Source organism: Plasmodium cynomolgi, chromosome 1 (genome assembly GCF_000321355.1).
Source record: "Plasmodium cynomolgi strain B DNA, chromosome 1, whole genome shotgun sequence".
NCBI classification, from domain to species: Eukaryota; Apicomplexa; class Aconoidasida; order Haemosporida; family Plasmodiidae; genus Plasmodium; species Plasmodium cynomolgi.
Window position 1 is genome coordinate 25,351 of NC_020396.1, and position 26,132 is coordinate 51,482.

At 39.6% G+C, this 26,132-nt stretch overlaps 5 protein-coding genes across 5 annotated transcripts; 3 read left to right on the forward strand and 2 right to left on the reverse strand.

Moving 5' to 3' along the window:
- Positions 1-2,543: 2,543 nt before the first annotated feature.
- PCYB_011070 (hypothetical protein) lies at positions 2,544-2,972 on the forward strand (the record flags this gene model as incomplete). The annotated part of the gene is made up of 1 exon (XM_004220613.1): positions 2,544-2,972. One exon carries the CDS (start codon positions 2,544-2,546, stop codon positions 2,970-2,972), a length of 429 nt encoding a protein of 142 aa, XP_004220661.1.
- A 1,063-nt stretch (positions 2,973-4,035) lies between these two features.
- On the reverse strand, positions 4,036-6,138 carry PCYB_011080 (hypothetical protein; the record flags this gene model as incomplete). The annotated part of the gene is made up of 1 exon (XM_004220614.1): positions 4,036-6,138. A coding segment is annotated over one exon (2,103 nt), but the record flags the coding sequence as incomplete, so codon positions are not given.
- A 5,084-nt stretch (positions 6,139-11,222) lies between these two features.
- On the forward strand, positions 11,223-17,819 carry PCYB_011090 (erythrocyte membrane-associated antigen; the record flags this gene model as incomplete). Its single annotated transcript, XM_004220615.1, has 2 exons — positions 11,223-11,462; positions 11,556-17,819. The coding sequence occupies 2 exons, from the start codon at positions 11,223-11,225 to the stop codon at positions 17,817-17,819; spliced, it is 6,504 nt and encodes a 2,167-aa protein (XP_004220663.1).
- A 1,679-nt stretch (positions 17,820-19,498) lies between these two features.
- PCYB_011100 (hypothetical protein) lies at positions 19,499-22,198 on the forward strand (the record flags this gene model as incomplete). The annotated part of the gene is made up of 12 exons (XM_004220616.1): positions 19,499-19,603; positions 19,732-19,803; positions 19,936-20,060; positions 20,220-20,284; positions 20,447-20,524; positions 20,643-20,732; positions 20,912-21,006; positions 21,152-21,256; positions 21,357-21,423; positions 21,568-21,704; positions 21,907-21,979; positions 22,114-22,198. Coding segments are annotated over exons 3-12 (813 nt in total), but the record flags the coding sequence as incomplete, so codon positions are not given.
- Positions 22,199-22,919: 721 nt separating this feature from the next.
- PCYB_011110 (hypothetical protein) lies at positions 22,920-23,957 on the reverse strand (the record flags this gene model as incomplete). Its single annotated transcript, XM_004220617.1, has 2 exons — positions 22,920-23,437; positions 23,951-23,957. 2 exons carry the CDS (start codon positions 23,955-23,957, stop codon positions 22,920-22,922), a joined length of 525 nt encoding a protein of 174 aa, XP_004220665.1.
- Between the last annotated feature and the right edge of the window lie 2,175 nt (positions 23,958-26,132).

Consider the following 26,132-nt stretch of genomic DNA (forward strand, 5'->3'; position numbering starts at 1 on the left):
GGAATTATTTTGTGACAGCAAATTCTCGTGAAAGTCGTTTCCATTTTGAATTGCTGCATTTGGGGTCGCGCAACTTTCCTCTTCCTCTTTGGTGGTCTTCAGATCCTCGTCACAGTTGGGGCTTTGTCTGGCCTTCGCGTCCGCCAAGTCGTAGCACATGGCGAGGGGGTCAACATGTTTGGCGTGATCAAGATGGTTCGCATGATCAACGCAGTTAGCTTGATCAACACAGTTAGCTTGATCAACACAGTTAGCTTGATCAACACGGTTAGCTTGATCAACACAGTTAGCGCTGTCAATATGGCTGGCGCGCTCACCACCGTCCGGGTTGCCTATCCCGTTGGCATTTCCAACCTCGTTACTGTTAATGTTATCCAGAATGTCACTAAACTCGTTGTTGTTGATGTTGTCATTCCTTGTAATATTTCCACTCGTACTATTCTCATTCTCGATCTCCTTCTCAATGTCGTATTCATTCCCCTCGTCGACCCCGACAATCTTGACCCCCTCGTGTTTTCCACTCGAGTAGCTGCCCTTATCATTCACCCCACTACACGTACTGGCATGTATTTTCCCCTCCTCGAAAATGTCCCGCTTCAGATAATCTTCCTTTTCATTTTCATCGTAATAGCTGTGCTGCAGTAGTAAGGTACCCGTTAAAATGTGAAAAAAGTAAAGAGACGTTTTGGACGCGGCCACGAGAAGATTCCCGCTTGAGTTTACGTCGAAGCATAAAAATTGTTCATTGTCGTAATTCTCTAATTTGTAAAAAACATCCTGTAATATATTCTTTCTTATTTGTCTATTGTAAAGATGGCTAATGCAAATATCCATTATATAGCTGTGGTATCATCTTTTTCGCTGGCGTTTTTCCCCCGATTTTTTCTTCGAACTTTTTAGCAGTTCATTTGAAGTGCAACTACCGTTCTCGCCTAGTTCCTTTCACCGAGTGGTGACTGCTATTTTACTACGTTCGTTCCGTTCTCTCCGTTTGCTCCTTACTATATCTGAGGGTGAGGTGACACAGCCGCCAAAATGTGCAAACCTGCTGTGGTTAGATAAACGCGCTACCCCTGCGCGACATTCCAGTGTTCGTGAACAAGCACAGAAGAAAATTTCCACAACGTTTTAGGGAGCACCCTCAGATAGCCGCTAATGTTGGCAAGGGAATAATCTGCGAGCTTGTGTGTGTGCTTATGCACGTACGCACGCACAGAGTTACGTGGGGACTTACGCTCAATCTCACGCATGGGCAAATGAAACCACTAAAAAGTGAAACAATTACAAACACAATTAACACTTAATGGTGTTTTCCAAAGTGGAATTTTATGTATTCACATGTTGGTACTTTTAATTTACGCGTTTATGCGCTTGTTGCTATTTTTTTTTTTTCTTTTTTTTTCTTCAGTTTGTTAAACTTTCAAAGAGGTTACCATCAGCAGGTTACAAAATCATTCAAAATTGACAATTTTTGAAGGAAGATACGCATCATTACACTTGAACAAAAAAGCTTCATCAATTTGTGTTACTTAAAAAAAAAAATGTTTACAGATTTTTACTCGCTTTGGATCATGATTCATGTGCATTTCCAATGATAAATATAGAAAAATGAAACAGAGCAATGGGCAGCAAAAGGAGCGGCAACAAAACGAAGGGCAGTGAAACCCCCCAAAAAAAAAAATATTAAACGCAAAGCAAGTAACAGTTAACACTTGTTCTTCTGAAGAAGCACCTACAGAAGTCATAGAACTATATCTACACGCACATGGATGTTTCCACAATTGTGTATAGCACATATATATACACTTGTTACGCTCACAAATGGCACGCCAACAATGCACATATGTTTTTTACGTACCTTTTATACATACCGCTTTTATGTGCTCCCAATGTGGGTGAAATTAAATGCTCATATGTGTTTGTAAAAAATGCATACGCACTCAAAACAGTTTTGTAAAATAAATTGCCACTTAGCTTAATCATTCATTTCGGCAAACGCGCTGATTTTTTTATTTTTTCACCATAAAAAAAAAAAAAAAAAAAGAAAAAAGCTTTACAAGGTTGCTGTATTATCAGTTCTTTCTTTCTACAAATTTTTCTTTTTTTTTTATTTCAAAAAGGAGTACATATATAAGCAAAATGTAAACCCCCCTCCCCTTTTAAGCTCATCGCAGCTTCAACTTTTTTAAAAAACGCTCTTGCCAAAAAGAAGAAAAATAAAATAACGAGAAAAAATTCCAAATGGTTTAAATGTCTTTTTAGCTCTTTGTTATTTAATTACAAACTTTTTTAAAAAAGCCTTTTTTTTTTTTTTTTTTTTTTCCTGTTCATTTTTCTACGCATAAAAACAAATATAATAGCCAAAACCAAAATTGAAAAAAAAAAAAAAAGAAAAAAAAAAAACTGACTTCTTTTAGATATCTATAAAATATTGAAGCAAAACTACCAGCAAACGTAACAACCTGCTCAAAACATACATTGAAGTAAAAAAAAAAATTAATGCTAACCCCCAAATAAATGAAAGCCCATTCGTTCTGAACAAAATGCTAGTTTTCAGAAGGAACTTTTCCAGATTTATAAATAATAATACACCCAAGAGGGGCGTGCGAAAGGTTTTGCATAAAAACGTAACACAGTATAAGTATACGCCAAATAGCAACATTGTAAATCAACAAAATGATAATAACAAACTTGTTAGAGGAGGTGGGGGGCTATTGAGCACCTTCTATGAAAGCTTCATATATGGTTGTGGGTTTTTCTTAAGCAACCGATTGTTAGATCAAATTTTCGGCCCGCGCTCGTACGACTCCTTTGGCAGCAATATGGATTACTCAAATGAAAATGTGGGTGGTCAGGCCACGGACAATTATAACAGTTACCCCAGTGAGAACCTTAACAACAATGATCCGTCCATCAATGACAACGATTTTCAGCAGGACATAGGTCTTGACGATGACACGTTTGACTTTTAAAAGGGCCCAAAAGAAGAAAAAAAGGAATTATGAGGCCATGAGCATAGAAATAATTGCAGAATGGAGACTTATTAAAAAGGCGTCTTCTCTTCTCCGAGCGAAGCTGAGCAGGGGAACAACCTGAAGGACGTTATACCTCCCCATGTGTAAATATGTACACAACACATACGTGTTAAAGACAACCAGCGGAAGTTTTCCAGCTAACTGGATTTAAATCTACACGACGTCGCGTTGGTCAGTTCTTCAATAATTGGGCGTATTAGACCCTAATTCGAATAAAAAAAAAAGCAACTTTTTTAAATGTTCCATGGGACGGGCCACACATCGCAGGTGATACACATATAACGAGGTGGATTCAATTATCTTCCCATATGTACCTGTACAGGTGTGTGAACAGGTAGGATGTCTCCAATTTTGCTCTCGTCGAACTATGTATGACTAAATTTTTTAGTGAACACCTCTTATTTTGTGAAATAGATCAAATGTTATAGTAGCTGAGCGAAGTCGTTTTGGGGAGAGGCCTTTGAGGCATCCATCTTGAAGCCTCTTCGTCATTATTTTTTTTTTTTTACCACTGAATTTACTTCATTTGCCTTTTTTTTTCAGCCCCGCCCCTGTTGTGCCATATGACCAACTATTCATTTCGTTTACCCGCTTGTTTTGTCTTTGATTCATTTGCTGTCCACATGGCAGCATGTACATACATGTGTACCTTTTTTTTGTACTTTTATCAACCCAGTTATTACAAAGAGTGTATTACTCTCACCATTTGCCCAAACAAATATATTCATTTTTGAATAGACACCGCATGGTGTGTAGCAAAGCTGTGTTATTAAATGGAAAGCGGCTTGAAAAAACGGTTTTCAAATGTTGGAATAATGGTAAAATTACACAAAAAAAAAAAAAGCCAAGCGTATGTGGTGCCATAAAATAACCACCAATTTAGCCAAAAATGTGCATGGCGGCATTGCACAAATGGGCACATAAGTGGACACAAAAGTGGGCACAGTGTGACAACACAGCAGGGGAGAACTACCCCCCCCTGCGAGGACAAAATTTACAGAAGCTCTCGTAACACTTTTTCATCCAAATTGTTAGGATCGTCATAGTCAAAATTTTTTTCCAAATTGACGTATTTCTCCTTACGGAAGTGGAAAATCAAATTTGCCTTGTCGAACCTTTGCAAATAAATAAATTTTCCGCACACTGAAATGTCGCATATAGTGCACAGGACCACATCTCCAACTCGTTTATCGTCAAAATAGTGAAAATTATTTTCCTTATCGTTCAACACCCCCGTCAGTATGTTATTTTTATAATTGTACAATTTTTGGTTCCTACTGATTTGCACTTTTGACTTTCTTAAAAAGAGACACTCGTTTATGTTTCTCCATAAGCGGTTATGTTTGCTCCCATTTGTTTTCCTCTCCCAACATGTCGATTTGACCTCATTGGATAGAATATTTCGAAAGAGGACATCTTTTGCGTTTAAATTGAAGCGGAAAAATATACTTTTGCTACACCTATTCACCTCGTATATGTATGCATATATATTTTTGCCCACAATTAAGGGATGACTATATATGACCTCTTCGTTTGCGCTTAAATTGTTGCACACGGAGTTGAGAAGTCTACCACTGTTCAGTTGATAACTACGGGAGCTAATCTTCGAAGGGATTATTTTATTTCTTTTTCTTATTCCCTCATTGGAAGATAGTTTCGCATTTTTTCTCTTCACCAAAGTAGCTCCAAAATTGTTCAGCGAGTTGTACTTGTCCACAAATCCGTTCATTTTGTAGCAGATGTTATGTCCCTCCAGGTCCTTATACTTTATCAGTAATTTATGGGCGCATGGAAATATATACAAAATGTGTATTAAGTGCTTTTCAAAGTTAAAAACCTGATTACTATCATCAGCGCTGCTACATATGGATATAATTTTTCTCTTCAATTTGTAAAACTCATCCGCGGGGTCGTCCCTGTTTGGCGATTTACCTTTTCGTGCTAAGGGCGGGGCTCTCTCATATTTCAACTCGCTTCCATATTTTGCCTTCCAAGGAGTGACTATTCCGTCTTTACGCAGGACCTGGTTCGAGCGATCCAGCCCGTTGGTGTAGTGCAACCCCTCGCTGGACAGCACCCTCCCGTATTCATAGACGAGCGAACTGTCAAAAATTCCCGGGAACAAAATCGGGATAACCGAAAAGATACTTCGTTTTGAAAGGTTGATCTCGTATAGCTCTATCACATCCTGGTATAGATGGTGCAAATCTATAAAATTAAACGAATTGATTTTTAAAAAGTTGGCAAAAAAGGAACACAACTCAATACCATCTTCGTAAATTACTTTTGTGTACTTCTTCTGCGAAAGGATTTTTTCCAATTCTTCCCTAAGTCCCTTCTTTAAATCAGCTTTTCTTTGCCTATACACCTTTTGGAGCAAATTATTTTTCATTTTCTTTTGCAAACTTAACTCCCTCTTTTTATTTTCCCTTCTCGTGTGTGCAATAACCCTTTCGTAATAAATTAACGCCTTAAAATTCTCAACAAACGAGAGATAGAAAATGCAGTTCGGCAAGATAAAATAAATCTCGAAGAATAATTTCCCCTTAAAGGAATCCTTCAGACTTTTAAAAATGAAAAAATAGTTAACGTCCACTGAGTGAATGCTCCTATTCGTGGGAATGTAAATGCCGACCAAATTCCTTTTCATGATACTCCTATCCCCTTGTTCATCCGAACAAAATTTAAAGACATTGTTCCCTTCCTCACATTCCTTCTTACCGTTTTGGGGGGTACATTCCCCCTTTGTGTTTACATTTTCGCGTACATTTACTTCACCCCCAAAATGGAAATCATTCCAGAGGTTGTAAACCTTTTCGAAATTGTGATCTGTGTGCACGAAGTTCGTCACCTGACTTTTTCGAAAATGATTTTCAAAAATGTCTCTCTGGGGTTGTTCACTGCCATGTGAGTATGTGCTTTCCACGTAACGCACCATCTGCTTAATTTCGCTTATTTTGCTTATGCATACTAGGGGGATCCTTTTCGAGGCAAACCAGCGTTTCGTACAGATCCACCGTTTTATAGCAGGCCATCCCCCAGTGGTGGCTTTCCTCCTCGTCACCAAATTGCTTTTAAACGCCGAATTGAGAAGGTACCCCATTTGGATTATCTGCCCCTTTCCCCTTCTACAAAATTTCCATTTTGCCTAGTGGACTCGCAACGGGTCCCCTCAGGAACAAGCATGTACATACACAGATGTAAACGTAGAAGTCACCATTTATGCCTCTACTTTGGGGCAAAAAAATTCCCCATAGCAGTATTCCCCCAGGTGGGCTGTTTCTATGCCCTTCTGCACTTATTCGCCACACAAAATTGGCCACATTTACTCCTCAGCAAGTGCGCAAAAATGGCGTCATCCTTATGCGTTTCCCTTTTGGAAAATTATTTCGCCGGGCGTTAAAACTGCTTCTATATTTTTTGCTCGCAGCAGTCGACTGGTAAAGGGAACAATGTCCTTCTGAGCTGCTCATTTTTGCACTGCTTTTTTTAAGGTGCAAGATGGCAACCCTGTGAGCAGTGTGGGCGACATGCATGGTACCTCTTCGGGTGAATCCCTAACGTCGCCAATTCTCACCGTAGGAATGGAAAACGAAGCATGAAGGCAGCCGCGCTTAAGTGGCAAAAGAAGGAACCAACTAAAGATAATACATTAGGTGATGGGGGGGGAGGACCCCCTTCCTCCTTTTTGTACTAAAAATAGAAGCAGTGCCATATAGTGGAGAGTTCGCAGTTTGATCACATATTTTTTTTCCAGTGTCAAACGGGCTGCTCGTGTGTGGGCATGATAGGAGAAAGAAAACGCAGCTAGCTTTTTTCCCCAAACCTTAGCAGGCGTAAAAATGCTAAAAGGCAATCGTGCCCCAAAGCTTTTACGGACGATTAACACGCGTACGAGATGCACACATAGCGAATGCCTTTGCTTTTTTCATGATTTCTTTCCATTTTAATCTTAAAATTCTGTTCGTCCCTCTACCACTGGTGGTGATAAGGGGTGGGAGGAAATAATTCCTTCCACGAAATGTCCCTAATTTTTCCGCTTCTGCTTCATTAAATTTGCTAAGCTTATTTTTACACAATGGATAAAACCAGTTTTACAAAAAAGGGGCAGGTATGTTTTCTACCTCATTCGCCAAAATGGAGGCACATACATTTTCCACGCACGCGAAAATGCTAGCAGACCAGGTTAACCCTCCTTGGCACAAAAAATTTAGCACACATTTCCCTTTCACATTTGCAAATACTGCAAAATGGATAGGTGAAAATTCCTTCTCTTCACACTCCAGCGGGTTTGCTTCTATGCGACGTACGAAACTATACATGGCTACCCCCAACAGGAGTCGACTGTTCACTGTTTTTATACGCCATGCCGGGGGGTCATAATAAAATTCCCCCACTGGCACATGGGCTGAAGGGGGGTACCCCTCAATGGGGGGCAACGTACAACAATACCTACTGCACAAAAGTGACTAAAAACGTCTTATCGTTCAAATTTGCAAAAAGTGGAGGAGAAACCAGAATGAAATAAAATGTCCCATAAAAACATCGGTTAAAAATGTGCCATAAAAGCAATCGACTTAAAATGTGCAATAAAAACATGGGATAAAAATGTGCCATAAAAGAACTCCCACATTTTTTCGCGCTAATGTGGACAGTGACACACGCACACTTGATGCTCACATGCGACACTCCCCCGTTGTTCGCTCTTAAATTTCATTTTAATGTAGTTCCCCTCCTACGGAAAAAGCCCCACAGTGGGCGAAAAAAAAAAACTGACACTACGTACATCATGCAAAAGGCGACACACTGTATTACTTCATTTTCTGATCTTACCCAATTGAACCTTTTCAAAATAAAGAGCGACAATCGAAAGCGTTGCCGTTATTTGATGCATTATCGGTGTGCAAATGCAGCTCTGAGATGAGGGCCAAGTGGTGAAATGAACACGAGGTTCACCTCTTTGTGCACAACATGCCGTATGTATACACCACCCCATGTGCAATGTTTTTATTTTTTCTCATCATACATTTATGCATGTGCATGAGGAACAATTACAAATTACATGCTCTCGCGTCGCGGCATATTCCGGCATCTTTCTTCCAAATGGTTCTTTTTAAAAAAGGAAAAAATAACACAAACAAAAATGAAATGATAGGAAATGACATGCTCATTTTTCATGATTTTTTTCTTCGGACTATTTACTGCTTTTTCCCTTTTGCGATAAATGTGCACTGCATTATTACATAACATATACATGCACATACATTACCTGCGTAGCTTTTGTGCATTTTTTAAAAAAAATTAAAACACTCCTGTGTTAGAACCTCTTATGCAATTTCGCACATAAGCAAAAAGAGGAAAAAAAAAAAAAAAAAAAAAAAGAAAAGTGCGTAGGATGCTTGAGGAAAGCCTATGTAAGAGCTTTAAAAAAGTTGCTAACAAAGCGTTAAAGAATCGTAAAAAGAATATACGCGAGGAACTCGCAAGTCGATTAAATAAGGGATATATAAAACTAGTTTAAATGTGACACACTGCGACGGAGAGGCGCGCAAGTGTACATGTGTTTGCGAATAATTCTACATTGTTTTTTTTTCTTTACTGGGAGTGTACGCATTATATGTACATATATACCCTGATATATTTCCATTAAGTGCATCCCTAGATGGAGGGGGGTATACCTCATGTGCATTTTTTTACATAGCGTTTCAAATGGAGGCGTTACAAAAGGGTTCATTCATACGAAGTGTTTATATAGATAAACGTATGCTCACGCGTATGAGCACATATAAATAAATGCATATATATATATTTTTTGTGATGATGCATCACTCCTCATTTCTTCCACTTAACTATATGAATACGTATGCAGTCAACGCGCTCATGTTTTCAAACAAACCTTTTTTCATTTTTTCCCCTCTGCGCAGCTGCTATTTTTGCTGAATTGCAATGGCGACGCAGTTAACATTATATATATGCAAGAAAACAAAACAACCCCCCCCCCTTCCTTTAAAAAAAAAACATTACATTATACATACGCATTACGCGCAGCACTTGTACATCACAACAATTTTGCCAATAAATTTTAAAATAAAAATATTCTATTTCATTTCACCATTTAGCCCAATTAATTTTACATACGATTGTACATTCTCAAATATATATACATATATAGTTATTTATATACTTATACATCCATACATATTTCATAGTTCCCAAGTTTAAACGCATAAAAATTCATTTACTTGTTTTGGTACATTTTTTACACCGTGTTTTCTTCCTTTTTACATTTTTCCCCCTTTTATTTCTTTAACTCTTTCCCCATCCATACAGCCATTGTTATTGTATTAGTTATTTTCAACCTCCAGTTAAGAAAATATATGTTGAATACGCTTATGCGTACGTACATACGACTTGTACACATATTATATATGTGAATTTAGTGCCTATTATTCTGGTATTTGCGCGTACGTTCACTGTACATTTGTGCGTACCTTTTACTTTCTCGAATTTGCGCTTATGCCATACGTACATGCGTATATACTCGTTTGTGTGAACCCAACGGAAGCAAGCAGTTCACTTTGTGTGCCTTTAAATTTATGAGGCTATATACGCGAAGCCTTTGAAGGGTTAAAAGCCAAAGGTGCGGAGCAAACCAGCAGGGCAAACCAGCAATCCCCCAAGCACATACCAAAGGGAGGCGCAGCAAAATAAACCAAGCCAAAAGGAGCAAGCGCCAGTTGAACGAAACAAAAACAGGAGGAAGTACTTACGCAAGCGCCAACGCGAAGCTGCAAAAAAATATTCGAAAAAATATATCAATCAAGCAAAGAAAAAAACAAACGAGTTTAAACGTATAGGTATTTTTTTGCGCAAAAAAAAAAAAAAAGCGTTTCATTTTGTTAGCCGTAAATATGTACTTATATTTACATACTATATATGTATATAATATATATATAAAAATGTTAATACAGATTAGTACATGTTAATGCATATCAATACATATATATGCCCAATTCGTACATTTAATTGCAAACCTCGTGAATATACGCAATTTTTTGCTTAAATATGCACTTGACGCAGATATTGGGAATAAAAGCAACATATGAGCCAACTTTCCCTGCATAGTTTTTTCCCACAAAAAAACATAAACCTGTTTGCGTAATTTTTCCATTTTTTCCTTTTTTCCATTTTTTCCATTTTTTCATCATTCCCATTTTACGCATTTTTCCGTTTTTTTCGCCTTATCCACGTTTCCAACATATTTTCATATTTTTTCCATTCATTTCTTCTTTCCCCTTTTTTTCCATTTTTTCCCTTTTTTTTCCTTTTTTTTACAATTTTTTCCTTTTTTTACAATTTTTTCCTTTTTTTTTCCATCCCCCCAATTTTACTACATATTTACATATACTTTTTATGTACAACTCACGCGCGCCTATAAATATCCGCTGCGTATACATACTTTGCGAGTATTTATTTTTATACCCATGCGCGAGTAGCCGCAGGCCTTCCTTTTCATTGAAGGCCCCCTGTACAACATCCATGCATGCCTTTTTATTTATCCTTCTTTAAAGTTTTTCCTTGTGGCCAAGTTTATGCCAAAGTTCGTGTCAATTTTTTTCTCTTTTTAACGAGCTTTGTATTTTTTTTTTTTACTTCATCTGTTCGTCGGCAAGTAGAGGTATGTAAAGGGCCATACCCATGCATATATGTTTCTTTGCATAGTATACATATGTGCCCATGCGACCACTTACGCAAGCACGCATTCACACGCGCACGCTATATTGAACTAAGCGAGCAGTGAAAATTGTCCCCTTGTGACGGGCACAAGCGAGTAGAAGCAGCTAGAAGCGATCGCTCCCTCGCCGCTCATCGCTACGTGTCCCAGCGCGTCCAGGAACCACCTGCGAAGAAACACATTCGGAGCAGTTCCCACCAACCCCATATGATATGATTTTAAGAAGACTACAAAAGCCGTTAGCGTCCTGCCGATACATGTACATTTTTTCCCTAATTAACCTATTCGAATCAGCATCGAGTGCCCTGACAAAACCCACGTATGCGTACATTCACAACAGCAATCATATCATATCACAGCTCCCCCAAAAAACACATAAACTAATTTTAAGCAATTGTTCGAACAAGAAAAATTATAATGCTTTTGTATGCAAATCTTATAAGAAATATAAAATGAATAAAAAATTTTCGAGTTCCATAAATATGAATAAGAGTAACGAAAATGAAAATGTTTTAAAAGATAATAATAACATCTCTGCATTTAATAAAAACACCAGTGATGTTAAGAATTTTGGGAACTTTAACCAAAGCAGCAGGAGTTCCGCCTTCGGCAAACGCTACAGCCATGGCAGTAAGAGCAAAAGCAAGGTATCTTCCGGCAGTTATGTTGGTGGAGCTGTTGGTGGTAGTGGGGTAGGAGGTGATGGCGGCTGCGGAGGAGGAGGCAGTAAGTACACCAGTAGCCATACCTATTCGGGGAATCACCCAAGTCACCATCCAAACCAGATCAACAGAGAAACGGGGACCAAAAATGAAGAAGCCAATTACTCCCTAAACGAAACGAAGTTAAATACAAATGCGAATTATATGAATTCTAGCATGAAGGAAAACAAGGGAGGAGGGTACCCTCTGAACAGTAATGACCCCAACATACCTCCTGTCAACGAGAGCAGTAAAATCATTCAGCACAACACCAAAATGAGTAGTTTCAATAAGGATAATATGTTGCGCAAAGGCGTAAAGGACGAAGGTATGTACGGCCACAGTGGCTTAGGGCCTAACAACAATGCCAACAATGTGATAGGCAGTATGGATAATGCCAAAAGCGGCATGAATAACAACAGTGGAAACGCAGCTGGCGGTATTTATCAAGAGAATAATCAGGTGAAAAGTACGAGCTACAAAACTACAAAAAACAGCGGAAGCGGAAATAACAGGAACAACAGCATGAGCGAGAAAAAAACGAACATGGAAGGCATAAGCAGCACCAACTTAAAGGGAAACGAACGATTTAGTCACCTGAATGAAAACCGTACCAGCAGCACAAAGTACAATGCAAAGAATGCCTTTAGCTCAAATAAGAAAAATATGTCTACGTATAACACAAATTTGAGCAGCGCGAACAATAGCAACCTTAAAAAAGGTGGTGAAAATGCCTGTTATGCACAAAACAATATCAAGAGAGAAACATCAGATAATGCATTGAATAGTAATGTCAACATGGCAGAGTTAAATAAAAACTTTGGGGTTTCCATTGATCCCAATATGAACAACATTGACATGAGCAACAAACTGAGCGCGAAGGATTCTTACGGAAAAGGAGACGGTAACAACAATGATGCAAACGTGGGTGCGAATACCGGAAATAGCAACCGAACTGGCAACTCGCGGGGCGGAAATGGCCGAAGCGGTAACGGACGCAGCGGCAACGGTCGGAGCTCCAAGGGTCATAGAGGGGGCCGTAGAAGAAACAACAACTCGGGTGCGAATAATGCAGGCGCTAATAATGCAGATGCGAATAATGCAGGTGGAAACAACGCAAGCGGGAATAATGCAGGCGCTAATAATGCAGGTGGAAACAACGCTAGCGGGAATAACGCTGGCGTAAATAACCCTAGCGGAAGTACCCCCGGAGGGAACAGCGGCACCGGTCGAAGCGGCAAACGGGGAAGCAGACGAGGCGGAAACAGGAACAGGCGAAGCAGCAACAACAACTCGGGTGCGTTCAAGTCCCTCAACATGATGAAAAGCAAGGACGAAAAAATGAATGAAAATTTTGACAATGCAATGCCGGAAAATGAGTACATGCAGGAAAACGCAAATAATTTAAGGGGCACGACAGAGAATCAGCCCTCGCATGGCGGCAGGAGCAGAAATAGCAAGATGGTGTCCCATGGCTCGAACACGGCCATGGGCGGAGGCCGCATGAGCAACGTGGGCATAAATGGCGTGCAGAATATGCAGAGCATGCAAAGTATGCAAAATATGCAAAACGTGCAAAATATGCAAAACGTGCAAAACATGCAAAACGTGCAAAGTATGCAAAACATGGCAAACATGCCAAGTATGCACAGCACGAAGAGCCTCGAGCACGGAAAGAAAAGCTCAAGAGAAAATGAAAAGGCGATCCCCGGGACAATGATGAAGAACGCGAGAAACATGTCCTACGACAACAAGGGGAACAGCTACATGAATGACCCGAACCAGATGAACGCGTACGAGGCGAAGAAGAGCGACCCTTACGCGAATTACTCCTCCTCCAATAGCTTGAAAACGATGAGCCAAATGAACACCATGAACAGCGTGAGCAACGTGCACAACCTGAACAGCATGAATAGTGTGAACAGCGCGGGCAGCATGAGCGGTGCAAACAACCCTATGGACGACCCTTACAGCGGAAACAAACAAAGCTGCAACGTGAGCGGCTCGACACCCTTCCAAAACATGGAGGCAGATGCATTTCTCTTTCACGACTTTAACGAATTCGTGACGTACATGTATAAGGATGAAAACATTTTAACCCTTTTCTACATACGAAAAAATTACCTGAAAGCAGAGTCGCGCGAAGAATTTGTAACCGAAAATGACAAAATAAAATATTCAATCATATGGTCCTTTCCTAATGATGAAAAGATTACCGTTACAGGGACGCATAGCACAAAGAAGTTAAGCAAAAAGGTATGCGTGAAGAAAATTTTACAAAAGTTAAAAAACATCTCAGTCTTAGAGATAGACCAAATGACCAAGTGGATGATCAACAGCTTAAATGTGGCTCTCAAAGTGGAGCATAAAAACATGGAAACCAAAATGAACAATAATAATTTGTATTGCACCAGCATAGAATGGAAAATCAATAACAAAATGTATCACTCCATGGGAATACATGTGCATGAGAAGATTGCCGAAATTATCGCAACACAGAACTTGTACATGATTCTGTATGACATTAAGGATCAGTTGGTTAAAGAAATGGAGAGTGGCAAAATGACTAGCCAACATGGCTCCGCTGGTGGGATGAATAGCGGCAAGGCGTACGAAAACAGCCTCTTCGACAAAATGATGAATAACAGCAATAACAAAGGCTACGACGATCATGTTGCCAATAAAATGGGAGGCAAGTACGAGTACGGAAAAGGACAAATGATGCAGAACAAAAATATGATGGATGCTGCGGCCCTTTATAAGAGTGGGAGCCCCACGAATAAAGATTTCAATGCACAAGGCATGAATAATTGCAACACGTATTATAATCCGAATGATGGGATGCTGCCCCCGCAGTGTGGTGACAATCCAATGATGCACTCCGTGCAAGGCGGCGCTGTCATGAGCGGTGCTGTTGGCGGTGCGGGCAATATGAACCCCGGCGTCAGAGGTGGAAACAGCATGGAGTTAGCTAACGCAGGCCAAATTGCAGGAAACAACAACCTGAACATGAACCTTATGAACTACCCAAATGGAAACAATATGGGCATGCCCCTTATGAACGACAAAAATATTGGACCAGGCGTTGGAGTAGACCACATGAACGGGTTGAATAACCCTGGAATTGTGCCTCCAGCACCGGTGATAACGGACCCAACAGACCTTATCGCCTACAATTTAACGAAACAGGACTCGGGGAGTATCCAAATGCTAAGAAACAACATTGCCTCAAGGTATAAAGTGCACCAAACGGAGAACTTCGAGCAGGTGTATAATTTGTTTAAGTGTACACTCGAGTGGGAGTGGAAAAATGGAAAGATAGCCTGTAAAACCAAAAGTGTCGGTTATGGTACCACCAAGAATTTGGCCAAGTGCGAAGCAGCCTACGACATGCTAGTGAAAAATAACCTCATAGAGTATATATCCTCCACGGATAGGAAGAATGCCCATTATATAAAAGATTTAATACAGAAGGATGTGAACAAAGCCATGAAGCTAGCCATTCAGTTCATCATGCAGTATAGCAGTAACGCGTGGTCGATTTTTTTAGTTTACCTTTTGAGGGAGTTGCTCATAGATGGCAATTATGACCACATCAATAGGCTTCTGACCACCGTAGTGGAAGTCAGTAAAGAGGGAAGGATCGAGGCCGATAAAATCAACGAAAGTAACAATGCCAATGCGGGTGGAGGAAGTGGCACAAACACGGGCAGAATGGATGGCAATCATTCGCACCGATCGAGTAGAATGAACAACAGCGGTCAGAACCACGGCATGTACAGCAACAATGCAGATGGAGAAAACTACGTAGATAGCTCAAGCAGCCTATTCTTCTGCAACCCCTACATTAAGAACCGAAGTGACAATAGCAATTATGTACATAAACTGGTTTCCATAGATTTGTGGGAAAAATTAATTGACGAGTGTGTCGTCGTTTTAAATGACAAACTCTGCTTCCACTGCATAACCCTCTTGAAGGAAGTAGAGCTGGATTACTCCATCTTTATTTCGAAGTGTGCCCATGATTATTACAAGAAGTATAGAATTATGTTAGCCCTAGAGTTGCAAGCCAATCTGTCACAGAGTATTCAAGAGAAAAAAGATTTCGAATATCTACATGAAAATAAATCATTACTGTTAAAGGTAAAAAGTGCAACTATGCCCATTTTGTCATTCACCTGTACCTTAACATTGGAAGAAAAGGAATGGATGAAGTCGACACAAATGAGGGAAGACGATATTGTGTTACTAAAACCGTGTGACTTGATGCTCACGGATGAAGATGCCTGGTCCAGCAGCCTCATCGGTACCATTACAAGTACAAAGAGTGACAACACCGTTTACAACATCAACGTTAGAATATTCTCTGCTGAAAACACCAGAAAGGCAAATGTGAAGTATAGCAAGTATAAGCTCTTTCTATTATTGAATATTGTCACTCATGAAAGAATGGTGCAAGCCCTGAGGGCCATAACCTTTATAAGTTCCATTCCGACAACGAACCAATCGCCGTACGTGTTCACCCCAGAAATTCGCTTCCTCATATTGCACTCGTACAATAAGTATTCAAAGCACATTGCACAGACGGGGAAATTGAACCACGAAATTGCAGAGTATGAAAAGATCAAGATGGATTTCCACAACCATGAATCGTCCAAAAATAATGCGCAAGAAGATTTACTAAGCCAGTACAGTGGGCAAGCAAAAAATCCCTATGGAGATTTACTCAACGATGCACTGAACAGACAAATTGGAAAAACACACACAGATGATATTGATCAATATTTAATCGAATCTATCAATTTGCCAACCAATTTGCCGCTAAACGATTCCCAAAAATTGGCATGCCTTAGTGCTCTGACCAGAAGACTAACCCTTGTGCAAGGACCCCCCGGTACAGGAAAAACCCACGTTGCTTGCGCAATTATTGACAGCTGGCACAGGCAAAATAGTAACAAAAAGATACTGGCCGTGGCAGACTCCAACGTCGCAGCTAATAACCTCGTGGAAGGACTCAAGAAGAGGAACATCCAAGCAGTCAGAGTGGGTGCAGGAAGTGACAGCGATTTCCACGAAGAAGCCATCATGGACTTCCACCGATATAAAGATCTCCTAAAGTTGAGAAAAAACAATTTACAAAAAGAAGCTAAAGTTATGAAAGCCCTATTATTCCTTGAAGCGGTGAAAAAGTACAACGTCGTCATAGCCACCTGTGTCGGTTCAGGACATGAAATATTTGACAATGAAAAATTCGAAAGAGTCATTATTGACGAATGTGCACAGTCGATTGAGCCTTCGAATCTTATTCCGCTGGGGCACAATTGCAACAATTTGGTCCTAATCGGAGATCACAAGCAGTTACCACCAACTATCATTTCGTCAGACGCTACCAAATTAGGGTTAGATCGATCCCTGCTGGAACGATTTGTCATGGCCAAAATCGCCCCTGTTCATTTGCTAACCACTCAAAGACGTATGCATCTAAGTATTTGTACTTTTCCAAACATCCATTTTTATGATAACAAATTGAAGACTGAAAATGTCACCGAGGAAAATCGACCAATTATTAAGGGATTCTTGTGGCCAAACCCGAAATGCAGATTAGCATTCATAGATGTATCTCTCGGAAAGCCAGGAAGTAAGTTTGAAAATTCTTACGGTACTTCCAAGTTTAATTTATACGAAATTGAACCCCTAATATCTGTGCTAAAATCGATTGTAAATGAGGGCTGCGTATCTGTCGACGAAATAGGCATTTTAACAGCCTATGATGCGCAGAAAGTGAAGTTGAAGAAAGCGGTCCAAGATGCGTTCCCCTATGAGGCAGCATGTCGAATAGAAATTGACTCCATCGATGGGTTCCAAGGAAAGGAAAAAGATTTGATTCTATTTTCTGCTGTTAGATCAAATGCAAATAACGAATTAGGATTTTTAAAAGATGCCAGAAGATTGAATGTCATGTTGACAAGAGCTAAAAGAGGAGTGATCCTATTTGGAGATCAGTTTACCCTAGCTAATGATCCCGAAAACTGGCTACCCTGGCTAAACTGGATTTCATCCAAAAGGGCAGTCGTACACATTACCAAACTGAATGAACACCTAGAAAATGCAGATTATTCCTTGATAGATAAACTGAACAAAATAAACAAGACTGTTAATTTGAAAAACGTGAACGTATCGGATCATTATTTCTTATACGGAAATGACACTGGATTTTCGAACGACTACAATGAGCCACAGAACTATAATCAAAACGAAGAAGCCAACTTCACCGTCGATTTGAATGATACCAAGGAGGAAGTAGAACCAGTCGAAGAAATTGTTGAAAACTGGGAAGATTTACTCTGAAAATGATCACTTGAGTGAAGAAATAATCTAATCTCTTTGCTTTGTATGCTTTTTTGCACATTAAGATTCATGTGTGAATTGGTGCAAAGGGCGAAGTTGTTGCACAGCTTATATATCGAGTCACGCGGAGGGGGGAAGAAATGTCCTTTTTTGTGGCTGTCCCGTTGGCCATTCTATTATCCCGTCCTGGTGGCCACCTGTCCGCTCTCCGCAAAAGCGCGCACAAATTTGAACGTACCAAGTGCCATCGTGCAAAAGGGTTCAAGTGAAGAAGCTGCAAGATTAATTCGTCATATTTGTTTGTTTTTTTTTTTTTTAAACAAGTGCGAATGTGCGATTGTGCGATTGTGCGATTGTGCGATTGTGCGCGCGTGTGTTTTAGGACCAGCGTTCTCGCGTGAGTGATAGCACATCATGCACCGTTCGTGCCGCAATTTAAAGACGCCACTTTTAATGTGTACTGTTATGTTTTGTCTACGAAATTAAAAAAAAAAGAAGCTTTGTTCTGTTTTTTGCCATCTTATATTACCCTTACCATTTTGCTATTTTTTTATTTTTCCCTTTCTTTTTTTCATTTTTCCCCCACACTGTTACACTGTTTTTATATGTAGATATATAATTAAATTCGCACGCAAGGGTGAATATTTAGCCCCCATTTAGTTGCTGCATTGTGCTAGTACACGCGTGCAAGCATTAAATGTGTACCTGCGGTGCCTGCCCCCGTACGCAAGTCGTAGTTGAGTGCAATAAGAAACGAACACGCGGTGAAAACGGGGGCGCACACGGATATAGGTATGTACAAATAAACATATTTGTATGTATATACAAATGCGTGTGTGCATGCATGCCTGTGGTGCATGGGCAGAGGGGAATGCACAAGGAAAGGCGCACCTTTACACCTGTACTACTCTCGCATGAGACGTGCAGGGCATAGCAATCTTACATCTCTTCATTTTCCAACGGCACACTAATAGTTTAACGTTTATATATAGATAAGCTTTTTTATTCTTTTTTCCTTTTTTTTCTCCCCCCTAATGTTGTATTGTTCATATGCTATTCTTACAAACGCGCCGTTGCTTCCTTCCCGTTCCCCGCATGTGGCGCGCCAGATGCCATGTCGTGCGATATGCAGCTCAGCATACGGAGTAGAATGCGGAGTTGCAAACCCAGCAGCTTGCCGATCCGTATACCAGGCAGTGCACGGGGCAGTAAACCATCCAATTTTATATAGCAACTTTTTTTTTTTTTTTTTTCTTCACCCTCTATTTTTTACGACGAACAGTTAACAATCCCATTAAAGTTACAAATTAAGTTTTTTTCCCTTTTATTTTGTACGCATAATGTGAGGATAAAAAAGACAAGAAAGTTTGGATACCAGCTAAACTCGGTACTTAGGTTGGTACTCTGTTACACGGGTGAGGGAATCGCCGAACGAACGGCTAGCGCAGGCACACGCAAGTGTATATATGTACATATGTGCAAATGCAAGCATGCAAAGTATGCACACTTGCGTTACTGGGCGCGCACACCCTCACACATCGCGGTTGTACTCCGAAAAGCCGCACCCCCTGCTAAAAAAAAAAGATAAAGAAAAACGTGACCGAGTGAAGTGAAATATAACACAGTAAATCATGGTATGGGTAACGCAAAATGTAATTTACCCTTTTACACTCTCTCTTCCAAAATGTGAAGCCTAAAGGCAAAATGGAAATTTTTTCATGCCCCAATTTTCCCGTCCCCAAGGAAGGCATTTTGTTTTCCCCCTTTGAATAATTCCCCCAGGTGTTGAAAAGCGATTTTTTTTTTTTTTTTTTTGCGTCCCCTTTGACAGCTGCTTTTTTTTTTTTTTTTCTCGCCTGTGTTTCTTCCTTCCACCTTGGCACGCATAATTTTTTTAACGTAACTTTCGAAGGGGCACTTTTAAAGAGAGTCACGCTTTTACTCGTTCGACTGCTTGGAAATAATTGTGTATCCCCCGAATCAATTGAACAATTGAATGATTAGCCAAATGAACAGCTCACCAACTTAACAAAAAAAAAAAAAAAAAAAAAATTGTCCGAATTTGACAAAAAAAATAATAAGCAAACTGAGTGAGTATTTTCACCCCCACGCCCAGCACAATCGCATATTTTGTCTGAATGTCTATATGTATACACATTTATATGCAAAAAAGAGGGCAGTTAATCCATGTTCTCCATTATGCCACGTAATTTCCCCCATGTATGAAATACTTTAAAATGGGTAAATATCGGAAGGATTAAACGATGCAACTTCCTCTTAGTCACGCGCAGGGGGGTGCCACTTGTGTACATATGCGTGAATGTGTGCATATGCCACTCATACGAATGTATACTGACTCTACTTACTCGCCGCAACCACCACGCTCTTCCTCCCGTATAGAAGATTTAGCCAAAAGCGGAATCTACAGCAAACAGTTCTCCCTCAGCCAAAACAAGCACAACAGCGTAGGACACCAAAGCTCATTGAAACAGATCAACCGGCGAATATATCTGCCAGTGGATTCGTCATCAATGCCCCTTTGCACATGCATCCATGCAAACAGTAACCCAATACTTAGTAAAATTCACTTTTGCACCCACCCACCTCCGGTGTATTCCCACTCGCAGGAAAGGTTGCAGAGACTTGAAAAGAGACTCAGCGGGCTACACTTCAGCATCGAATTGCAGAAAAATGAAAAGATTGACGTAATTTAAAAAAAAAAATCCTAAATGCGCAAGGCGCAATGCGCAATGTATGATGCGTAGTAAAATAATATATGCGCTCTCCTAACGCTGCCATTTTCCTCTTTGTCACACTTTTAAGAAACTAAACGAGAAGATCAACCTGCTGGAGGAAAAACTGGTAGAAATGAACGAAAACTCAAATAGGACCTTCGAAAAATTAAATGAAAAGGTAAGGGCAGTCAGCATATCCCTGGAGTGAAATCTACCACAAGAGCATAGGACGACTGTCCTCATGTGCCCATCAAACTGTAATAGTTATTTTGGGGGGGTTTTCACTTCATTGAGCATTTATATAAACAGATGCTCCCCTTTTTCACTCACTCACTACATGTGCATGTGCACTTGCAGCTGAACGACATCAAAGTGGACGTCAATAATTACAAGACTGAATTGGAAGAGTTCAAAAATGACCACAGGAAAAAATTAGAAATACTCCAGAAGAAGTAAGCAACCGCGTAGTAGTGCGGATGAATATAGCGAGGGTGGAAATAACCCCCCTACGCCTCTGCTAAGATTACAATTTTTGCAGGTGAATGCTTGCACGTGTTGACCCGTACGTCCATCATTGCTGCACATTTACCCCAACAGGGCTGAAGAATTCATAGACAAAGAAAAGGAAGAATGGAACAAACTCAAAATAAAATTAATAAAAGACTTTCAAAATAAGACTACCTTACTGAAGTACTACATCACGTTCATACTCATACGCATGCGCGAGTAGATAAATATGCACATATGTGTACGTACAATTGCATGCTTAAGCATATTTCTCTCACTTGTTCTCCCCCTTTAGGGAAGAAATGACCGAGGAGTACGGACTGTTGCAAGAAAAGGAAGAATCGCTCAGAAGATTTTACGACGTAAGGCCCTCTCACCCTTGGAAGCGCTCTCCTCACATGCGCATCATTTTCCTATGTGCATGTAAATCAACCCGCGAACGCGATATACAGCGAACCACCCATGAATGCGCCATTCCCTTTAACACTAATTTACTCACCCAATAGAATGAAATTGCGAACCTCAAATCGGTTGTTCAAAATGAAATAAACGAGAGAATCAAAACAGAAAAGATTATCCTACGGGACGTCGATGATAAAGTGAACGAAATTATTAAAATAATTAAAAATGAGAAAATCACCAGGTAAGTGTTGAACATTTTGCAGAAATGGCAGAAGAGGGTGCATCAAAAAAAAAGGGGGGGGCACTCCTCTCTGCTTTCTTTCTAACGACTCATATGTAGTGGAAAAGTGTACACATGGATACAGACACGGACATGGATGTGAATGTGGATGCGGATGCACATTTTCTCATTTGCTCATTCATGCCAACTCTCCCTTTTGCAGGGAAAACTACTCGGAAAATCTGGTGTCCCTCATCGAGCAGTACTTTTCGCGAATAAAAAAGGAAATTGATAATGTACGCAAATGCTAGTAGGAGAATGACCACTGGGGGATAACTGGACACCCATTTTCACTCGCCTGTGTGCAAAAAACAATTGCACGTTCTACCGCCAAACCATCATTTATTCGTTTAATTTTTCTTCTTCAAAGGAACGGCTCGAACGGGAAGACACGGAAGAAACGCTGGTTCATTTGATGGAAGAAGCTCTCGATAAAATTGGAATTCCATTCGCATGAAGAAGAACGATATCGTCTCTCTCCCTACGCCCTTTTCTTTAATAAATTTTTGTACCACTAGTAATTCAACTCCTGTTTGTTATTTTTTTTGATACTTTGTTACGAAAGATTCGTTCGGAAAAAAAAAAAAAATCTCCAAAATTGTCCCTTTCTTCATTTTTTAGCGCATCACCATGTAGCCACTAACACACACGTGAAAACAAATACACATGTGATGTGGCCTTTTTTTTTGCTACACCTTTTTATTGTCCCCATTTGTATAACATAATAAAAACTTTAAAATCAATTTTGTTTTAAATAATTTGTGTGTTTGTTCTTCAAAAATAACAATAAAAACTACTAACTTAAAAAAAAAAAAAAAAAAAAAAAGCAAACAAACAAACACTTCAATAAATTGAATTCTAAAATCACTCATAAAAAAAATTGTCGAGAAAAAACGCTTGACATGATAAAACTTAACAAACAAAACAAAACGCTAATGTATTCGCACGGAGCACGTTGTAAAAACGGGGGAATGAGTCGTCATCTTCATCATTATCCTCATCATAAGTATACGTTTGCGACGCAAGTACACCTCCGCGTAGGCATGTCCATGAGTCCACGTTGGAAGGAATATTTATTCTTTGGAAAAGCGGAGTAACGTTGGGGATCGGCCCGGCACAGCCTGGAAAAGTCTGACAAAGTTTGACAAAGCCTAACATAGTCTAACCTAGCTTGCCCTACTTACACGGGTCGGGCAAGGCGTCCAGCTTGGTACAGTTTAACAAAGTTCTGAAGCAGTTTTTCTCGCTGCACGCTTTGCAATCGTCATTGCACTGGTCCTTTGCGCACTGTTTGTTGCACGAAATAAAGGAGCATCCGATGAAGGAGGAAAAGCAGCTCAAGCATGTCGGAGAAAAGTCAATGTTATGTTTTTTCAAATATTTATTTACACATATATCTATTAAATACGGTTTTGCCGATGACACCTTGGCGCAGTCAAAAAGTACTTTGTAGAAATCATTGGACGCAACGCCATTATTCGATTTGAAGAGGTGCATTATGTACTCCCTAAACTGGTTCGTTTTTAAGCTTATATAATCTTTAAAATTTTCTGGCTTCTCACATTGATAATTTTGACTTAGGAACTTCTCTCCATTTATTAGCCTCTGCTCGATGTCACCTGTACATCCTTTATTGTCACTTCTTTCTGCAAATATGCTCAAATCGTTATGGTAATTGTTGTTAATACCATTACCTTCCAAGCAAAGTACGTCGATTTTGCAGGCCGCGTTCAGAAGAACGCCAAAGAGGAGGCACTTAACTGTATAATTCATTTTTCACAAATAGAAATGGTAAAGTAACAGCGCAACGTTCTTCTGCAATGTTGCGATATCGTTTTTGCTCGCACAAGAGAGGGGATGTTTAAGTATTCAAAATTGTGGAGGTTGGCGGAAGTTTACAAAAAATCGAAAATTATTTCAAATTTTTTGCAAGTGTTTGTTGTATGGGCTTATATAAGCGCAGTTTACAAATTCGTACAGATGTTGCTTCTTCAAACGCAGAATTAAAACATGGTAAAAATATGGAAAAGAAAAAAAAAATAAAATAAAAAACTTCCTTTTAATTTTTGCATAAAAAAGGAGAGGGCACACAAATAGTTGAGTATTGCTTGGGTGCTTCAATAAAAATCTTATGGCTATTTTTTTTTTCTTTTATTTTAAACATTTTTTTTTTTTTGCATATTAAAATGCCAGTTTTGTTTTTTTACTTCGCATCTGAAACGTGTAGCTACTCACTCCTGTTCGTGTTCGACTACCTGGCATGAAAAATGAGAAGCTGTTTCGGCTGGATATAAAATAATACTGCTTAAAAAGCAGAGGGGGTTGTAAACATATAATTTCATACGCACGCCGGTGCCTATATTTAAATAACTATATATATGCACTATATTATATATGCGGGGGGATGTAACTCTCTCTACTTCTGGTCCTGAGCCCCTGAACTTACGCTGCTGGTTTTACCTGTGAGCTGGATGCGTAAATACGAACATAAATGATATAGCATATACGTGCTGGCAGAAGCTGTTTTGTGGGACGGGCGAAGCCACGCATTTTTTTATACACAAAGGCCACGCTGCATATATAAATATATTAATTGTACACGTATACGCCGCGCTGGGTAGAGGAATAAGGATGAAAAAAAAAGCCACGCGCACCGGTGGACTAAGAAAGCGACAACCGGTTGAGCCACCCAAAGGATGCTTGTTCTGTATTTGTGCATGAGCGAGCGGGATCTGCGAAAAAAAATAATAATAAAATAATAAAATAAAACAACTAAATAAATAAATAAAATATAAAAGAGCGCTCCAAATAAACAGCTTTAACAGCTATAAAAAAAAAATAGAAGATAGAAGATATGACCAATGATTGCTTTACATTAACCGATTGAATCGAATGCCCCCCATTTTGCTTACCCTGCGGTGTACAAAATCATTTATATGGCCCCCGTACCTCCCGAATAAACCCATATGCTGACTGCAACATTTGAAAAAATGCGCCCATTGCTCCGCGGTGACTTAGCTAGTATGTATACGCCCCAGAAGCCAATTCATTCCTCTAATTGGGGTGTCACACATAGCGTGCTATAAAATCTGTTCATATAAAACAACGTTGCATGAATATTTGTTTCTCCTATCAACGTCCGCTGCGTATACCTCTACATTGCCCTTTGGGAAAAGCAAACAAGGAAGGCACAATAATATGCCCCGTAAACCTTATTCCAATTTTTAGTCACATTATTCACTATTCAAATACGTGAATTTTCACCGCGCACAGAAAACGTGCTAGCTGTTCTTTTAGAGGGTGGCCCGCTTTACGTAGTAGAACAAATCATACTTTGCTAAATATGGAAAGCTGTTTTTTATCAGAGTTGCATAAAAAATGGTCGATCAGAACACATGTGCAAAACGAAATTGGAATTACTGCGTCAGACTTCATTGAAAAAATCGAATGATAAAAATTTTTAAGTCCAAATGAAGACACCAAATGGGTCCTTTTTTAAAAGGGGGAAATTTTATGAATAACTTGCACATTTTTAAGGCAAAAAAATGAAAAGAAATAAAATGAGATGAAACGAAGTGGGCATCATACTGTTTCACATTGACTGAGATCGTCGTAGCGGCGCACACAAATGACGACCCAGATTTCCCCACTATTGCGACACCCTCGCTCTATTTGCAAAGTTCACCCCCTATGTTATGCCCGCATCAAAAAATAGGGGGGGTCTTCCCCGTAAAGATGCAAAAATAACAGGGACTTACCAAACCACGTGTTGGAACTTCGCCCCTTTATATATCGTTGCCGCACTTATTTGGTCACTTAGCCATTCTAATGGGAAAAAAGAAAAAAATAATAATACATTGTACCATTCATTGGACACACAAAACTGCCCCCCCCATTACCACCTCTTGTGTACTTATAACTGTTCCACCTTCATATAAAAAAAAAAAACCTAAAATAGAAGCAAATTTATACATAATAAAATTTTCAAAGAGGGTAATAATTTCCATACATATTTAGAAGAAAGCGTGGCGTGAGGCAATCCCATAAGACTACTCATTTCATTCCCAATATCGGTTCGAAACGTTCGTAGTAGATCCTGCTCTCTATTATAACTAATTTATACTTGCCATAATCAGTTTTAATTAAAAAATCGTTAGCTTTTATCGTAATATATGTGGTTTAAATTCGAGAAGGACGTGCCGTGCGCGCACCTATCACTCTTATGCCAATTTGAATGAAATAAAGCTTGACCCTCTTCCCCATGTGTCGCCCTTCTGTGGGCCTCTCACAATAGGGCGGCATTTTATTTCTTCTCTCTACGCGTCTGGCGCGAATAATTTAGACAAAAAAGTGGAAATAAAAAAAAAAAAAAAATAATAGTAGTAGTAG